This window comes from Hippocampus guttulatus, chromosome 16, assembly GCF_054856545.1.
Source record: "Hippocampus guttulatus isolate MCC_2025c chromosome 16, RoL_Hgut_1.0, whole genome shotgun sequence".
Lineage (NCBI taxonomy): Eukaryota > Metazoa > Chordata > Actinopteri > Syngnathiformes > Syngnathidae > Hippocampus > Hippocampus guttulatus.
Genome location: NC_141276.1, coordinates 6,299,014 through 6,305,819, shown reverse-complemented (window position 1 = coordinate 6,305,819; position 6,806 = coordinate 6,299,014). Strand labels below are relative to the sequence as shown.

At 47.6% G+C, this 6,806-nt stretch overlaps 1 protein-coding gene across 1 annotated transcript in view; it reads left to right on the top strand.

Moving 5' to 3' along the window:
- The first annotated feature begins 1,027 nt into the window (after window positions 1-1,027).
- plekhh3 (pleckstrin homology, MyTH4 and FERM domain containing H3) overlaps window positions 1,028-6,806 on the top strand; it is a 33,199-nt gene continuing 27,420 nt past the window's right edge. Inside the window, exon 1 of the mRNA XM_086132911.1 lies at window positions 1,028-1,635. Within this exon, the coding sequence (XP_085989037.1) occupies window positions 1,501-1,635 (135 nt within the window). The 5' untranslated portion in view covers window positions 1,028-1,500. The remainder of the gene's footprint in view (window positions 1,636-6,806) is intronic.

The window sequence follows — 6,806 nt, the reverse complement described above, 5'->3', positions numbered from 1 at the left end:
CCAACAGTTTTTTATTTGTCTTCATGTCATAGCGTGTGCCTCGGCCGCATCTAGTCGTTTGTGGGTTCATTTTGTTTTTTGTTTTGTTTTCAGCTTCGGTGTGTTGCCATGCACGTATGATTTTATCCAACACCTTCAGAACCTCAAGTTGCAGGCGTTGGTGACACTCATACCATTGTAATCGCTGGTTCTGCTTTGAGCCAATCAGATTGTGGCGTCACCTCCAGAAAGCCATCCCGCAGGCCCTGTGACGAGTGATTTTATCTGTCCTCTCATCGCTTCTGATTGGTTGAGCTTTGTGTGTGGTCGAACCTTGATTTAAGATGGAGGATGCTATTGGACCATGATTAAAAATTCACGTTCAAGACTCACTTTAAAAAAAAAAAAGAGTTTATGAGGCTAATTCAACCAACACCACTTTCCTGAGTGGCTTGTTTTAGAGCTTGATTATTCATGTATTTTTGTGTGTGTGTGTGTGTGTGTGTGTGGTGGGGTTTGGGGGGGGTCTCATATATATATCATATACTGTATATATTTTTTACATATATATCTTTCATCTCAAACTGCTTTAAACAACAAAGCGTATGAGGGAAAAGTGGTTAGGATTGCACGACTGTCCGTGTTTTATGTTATGTGTTGTGTTTATTTGACTTTATGTTAACTGTTTTGTTAAGCACTTTTTTACAGCTGCAGCTGTTGTGAAAAGTGCTAGATAAATCAGCATGTCCTGTATTGTGTATATATACATATACAGTATATATATTAACCCCCCCCCCCCCCCCCCACACACACACACACCTTGTATCTTACCGTGCACAATACACTTGTGCACTGTCTATTGCACATTCCTCGTCATGGTGATGTGCACTATAGTCGAACAGCGCCGTCAGGACACGTGATCCGCTGGCAGCGTTTAGGGGGCAGGGGGTGTGTCTCATGCCGGTGACGCAGCGGGGAGTGTAGGTTCTAGACCAATCAGATTGCAGATCCGAAGTCCATGGGCGTGCTCTCTGTCTGAATTAGCTTGCTTCAGTCACAGCATGCCTCAGTGTGAAACGATCTGTGCTTGACAGCGATAGTCCCCCGTGTCACCTTTTGACTTTTTTTTCTTTTTTTTTTACTATATTCCACCAACTCTGGCAAAATTCTGAAATGCAGGAAGCGTTGTTTTGAACCCCGACTTCCTCGTGTGGAATTAGCTTTCCGCATTGTGGCTTTTGCTTCAGGACGAGTGAACTTCTAGGACAGCAAGGTGGACTGACTTCTTGAATTGCCTTGAAGAGTTTAGTGGGCAACTTCCATTCGGAGGGGTGTTGTGTCCATTTCACAGTGGGGAGAGTCGCATGCTTCCCTCCATCCTCGTCGTCGGGTCTCTATGGAGAGTTTGCCCCGGCGGAGGCGCGCACTCTGCTCCCTCTCGCCGCCGAGGCCGCCCCGCCGCCACCACTCGTGAATTCTTCGACCTGGATACGACGAGGCGACACACTTAACCTCATTTGAATGCCTTTGCAAGGTGTCTGCTGGTTGCTGTGCTGCCGCCAGGGCTTCAGTTTGCTGGGTAGGGACCATGGGGAGAAAGAGGAGGAAGAGTCTTTTGAGTTGCGCAACAAGGACGACCTGACTCCCAATGGACAGGTAAGGAGGGTCCACCTGCACCCCCCACCCCATTAACTCCTTTCGCCACTTTATGTGGCTTATGCATTGTAATCTCATACATATGGGCTCCTTTTGCACACTGACACGTCTTCATTGCACAAAACTCACTTTTTAGCCCCACGTTGTGCTCGGAACTGATTTTACACCGCACCAGTGATCAAATAACAGCATTAATTATGGTTTGGACCGCAAGTGTTTTTCTAATTGACCCACATTGTGAAGCACACACCTCCAAGTGTTCGCATGTGCCTTGTGGAAATCCTCACTTTGTGATGGGGGGTGGTGGTGGGGGGGGGCGCTCAGTGTGTATTGGTGTGTGTTTGTGTGTGCAGCTGCTGAGGTTTGCAATGAGCTTGGGACTCATTGTGCAATCACACACAAACACACACACGAACACACACTGATGCAAGCGCCAGTGTGTTGAAGGGATCCTTGTGTGTATGGCTTCAAATAAGACTGCAGCCTTGTCCCCTCTGTAATGTTCGTCATGTGATCAGGCACAGAGAGATCAGTATTGTGCGACCCCCCCTCCCCCCGATTTCCCTTGTGAGGGGGCATTGTTGGTGCCCTGTGCTGAGGTGGCTTCTTTTCTATATGTACCACTGTATGAGCCTTTACTGTACAATCTACAGTATAGATGCAAAACCGAGGTTAAACTTGCAGTGGCAAGATTTGAGGTATAGTTAGAAGGGAAATAAGTCCGTTTACAGGAACGGGACTGCAATGATTTGGATTATTTTTGCACTTGAAAATGTGTTGCGCGCATTCATTGAGATGTCAGTGTACAGATCGAGTACCATAGTGGTGTGGAATTGCACTGCATCATCCCGAGAGCCGTTTCTAACATTTTGACCCTGTCGTGTAGCTGAGTAAGGTCAGCAAATGGAGGAATCTTGGACCGCAGCGCGGGACTGCAATCATTGTCAAATCAAATGGTCGTATTCGGAAGAGCTAATAAGTTGGACACACGTGCCAAGACATATTGAAACAGTTCTGTGTGCCCCCCCCCCTCCACCTTTCCCTGCAATCTCTAAGTAAGTGTAAAGAATTGCAGGTGTAAGTAGTACCACATGGAGCCATAAATTATTCTCCCATATTTGCTTATCTGTCCGCGTTTGACCCCTCGCTGCACTCGTGTGGGATCATAGCAATTTTTACATGAAAACGTTGACGGCAGATAAAGCTCCACAGCGTCAACTGAAGCAGTGGCCGCCAGATAAGGGTGACATCTGTTGCTCGTGGGCGCTCGTAAGAGATGCCGCGCTGTCTTTGGCTGCCCAACTTTATCACGTGCCATATGCTTGGCCATCCACACAACGCGCATCTGCACTTGATACTGAAATTCAGACGGGGGTGCCTGATGGCTGCTTTAAAAAAAAAAAAAAATCAAACGTTATTTCTGTGGTAGAGTTTCCAGCTCTGCCAGTATTAACATGCAGATGATAAGATTATCTTATAAGATGAATCAGGGGGGGATTCAACTGTTACAGAGGAACCTTTAAGGAAACACAGTTGCAGCAGCTGTGGTCACCCTCCGATTATATGCAAAGCTCATGTCTTTTTTTTTTTTTTTTTTTATGTATTTGAAATTCATTTTCCCCCCCACTCCTTGTTTAGGCTTTATTCGATTACCTCTCACTTGCAGGAATCCTTTTATTCACTCGAATATCAATGCCTGGGTACTGATATCGGTGCAAGGTTCTTGTCGACAAAACTTTGGCACCATTGGGGCGCGAGTTTGCCCATCGCCATTGATGTTGTCCTCCGTATCAATTTGGACCTCTCGTTGATCAGTGATGACCTTCTTCTTGTGGAGTAATCAATACACTTCCTCTAATCCACTTTTCCTGTAGCTCTGACTCACTGTGCTCTACCCTGGATCCTGTATCGGAGTCAATAGTTCACACCGAGCCCTCAATTAAGACCACAGCTGAATCACTCTGAGCCAATTTCATCAGCTGACCTAGTCTTGAAGCAGCACAATTCGTTATGCTCCCCGCCAGCCCCTCCCCTACGAGTACACACATCTTAGCTGATAGTGTTTGCCTTTCCTCTGGGTCAACGGAGGTGGGTGTTGTGGCTTTGGTGGGGGGGGGGGGGGTAGCTTGGCTGGAAGCTCCGGGCAGGTCCAAAGTGACTCCCCAGGCAGAATCCCTCGGGGCTGCGTTCCGCCGCCTGTGCCGAGCGCTTCGTTTCCCGCGCGGCGTAACGACACATTTTCGTGCGGCGGCGGGTCGGACCTCCCTGGATGTGTGTATATCGGGCCTTTCAACGCTTAAACACAACAGGGATGACCGCAGCGAACTTAAAAGTGTCGGTGGCGTCTCCCACTTTCCAACTACCCGAAAGCCTCACTGCCATCTCTGGCATTTTGCTCCCTCAGCAAGATGTGTAGGAGCCCAAAGTACCTTTTAAGTCCGAAAATAATGACGCTGGAGAAGTTAAGACCCCTGCTCCTGCATGTTTGCAATGCTCCTTCAAAGATGCCGCTACCCGACAGCTGCCTAAATAGTCGCGCCGAGCTCAACACCCGCAGTGACGGGAGACGGGAAGCTTCTTTTTTTTTCCCCCACCGCCGATTGCAAAGTATGACTGCTTTTTCACACTTTCTTACGAGCATAACTCAAAAGAGTACTCCGTATAATTTCACCAAACCCGCACGGCGTGGTGTGACACAGCCCAGTAAATCATTACATCGAATGACCGAAATCTGGATAATGGATCTGATGATTCATGGGGGACGGCAAACATGATCACAGCTTACAGCTCGCATGAATATTTGGCCTTTGGCGGGTGTTTGTGGCTCGGCCGGATTCTCACGTTGTCCATACAACAACATTTGCTCTCTTGCAATAAATGTTCTATATTACTTGTCTGTAAGACTGAAAAACTCAATCGTAGCATTATTATTGGATGTCAAAGCATATTTTCTACATTTTCCAGGACCAAAAAGATACAGGCGTGCTCCCGAAGTGTAAAATATCAATTATCGTAACCCGAAGTGTACGTGGTTGTAATTCTGGAAGAAGCAAAAAGTTACAGAGACGAGGAGTCCCTCCAGGGTTCAGAAAAAAAGTTCATAAAAATCCATGAAAAAATAAGTTGTAAAATGATGTTCTTAATTGTCCTTAATTTTCAGGGAAAGCTTCGAAAATCAATAAAAATCCTTAAAAATGAACCTGTGGTGTTCATTTCATTTGTGTATTTCATTTTCCTCACCCTTCCAATTCATAGTTTTGTCGGAAAATGCGCCTGGCGCCCTTCGCCTCAAACCCCGCTGTCGGGCGACATGCCCTCCTGGTTCCCCCCTCTGCTTTTCCCGCCGTCTCCGTTCAGCTCAGATGATGATCATGTGATCACTTCGGGTCATTTCGGGCCAATTTGACAGACAGTATGTCAAATAAAGGCTTAGCTGATTGCCCCTAAAAATAAAGATGTGCCCTTCCTTTGGCAGCAAGGATTTGAACACCAGCTCAGTGATACGTGGCTTTCAGTTCATTAAATCCACCGTGAATCCGCTGCTGAATGGAGAAAAAGTCCTTAAAAAGTGGCAAAATTAGCCCTCAAAAGTCCTTAAAAGGTCCATAAATAAAAAGCAAGTGGACAAGTGGGAACCCTGCCCTCTCCAGTCCCTCTGCTAACGCACCCCAAAGGGCTTACAGCCGAAAAAATTAATTGGCCTAGAAAAGCAGTAGCTTTTAAGAATACTTTACATAGCCCCACCCTGCCCAAACCACCACTAAACTGTGGTTTACCGAAATCCTTTTTTTTTTTTTTTTTGGCCTTGGCACAATTGTTTCTTCAGGGTCTAAAGATACGATGTACTTTCCCCCCACCCCACAAGGGTATTGCAAAAGATACCATTCAAAATGTGCTTCCTGTTGGCGGAAAAAAAAAGTGTCCATTTTCGCATGGCTGCTGCCCCCTATCGTCGACGCTCGCCCTGTCCTGCTCTGCTTTTCTATTCGGTTTCCGTTGCGTCTCCGCCTCACCACCTCCAGGCCACACATCTGTTCTTTGGACCGACACTGGCTGAGCCCAAGCATTTCCTCATGGTTACTCAGCCTCCCAGGAGAACTGGAAAGAGAGAGCGGGAGAGTAGCCTGGGAGGGGAAGGAGGAAAGGGGATGGTGGGGGGGGGGGGGGGGTGGTGGTGGAAGCCAGCCACGGGACGAAACGCATCACGGCATCTTTCCCTCTCTCCTTCCATGCCCTGCTCTATTCTGGAGTGATTCATCCCCGACCCGTCCAAGTGGGAGCTTTTGCCAAGGCTCTGCATCGCACGCTATCCTTGTTCCTCATCCCACAGCCCATTTAGTACGCTGACTACACCAAGCAGCGTCACGTTCTGTTTGGAATTACGCACAATACTGAAACTCTTCAACCTGAACCTTTTTAGGTTTATTGACGCACGCCGTGGGTTTACGTTCAGGAATTACAACTTTTAAACCGTTGTCGTGACTAGCAGTAATTTCTTGTTTTCCGGCACAGCTGTCAGCTTGGCTCAATTTTTTTATGACTAACATGCGTATGGGCAAAAGAGAATTACAGTACGCGACACGTTTACGCAGCAAGACGCCTTTCTGACGCGTAGCTCGGTTGTTTTTGGCGGCCCGCGTCGACGTTTACGGTACCTCTCCCCCGAGTTAAACATTCATATAATCTCCTCCTTCGAGCTCCCGTTTGCTCCCTCAGCACCGTCTGATTCATAAATATCTCACAACTCCAAACTGGCCTATAAATTGACAGTTTTTGTTTAGTCTTGGTTATTTTTGAGCCACCCGCAAAGAAGCCGTGGAGTGTTTTTGCAGGGCAAAGGGCTATACTTAGACCGCTTTGCCCAGTAGTAAAGTGTGGTGTGTGTGAGCGTGTGTGTATGAGTGGGCCTATTGTTGACCTGGATTGGGTTTCAGGTAAACCAGCAACCTCGGGGTGAGCCGGGCTGGCCACATGAGCCGGCCCAAGGTTGAGGTTTAGGCTGCGGTTCGGTCGTACCGAGTCAGGCCTTAGGGACAAAGAGAGGGGTGCCCTGCCCACCAGGGAACGGCTCCAAATTGTGAATAAGCTAGCAGTGATGTCTTGTACTTATTCGGTAAGTTGTCCGGCTTGGTTGCTCGTCTAATTTTTGCAATGGGAGGTGTAAAACGGAG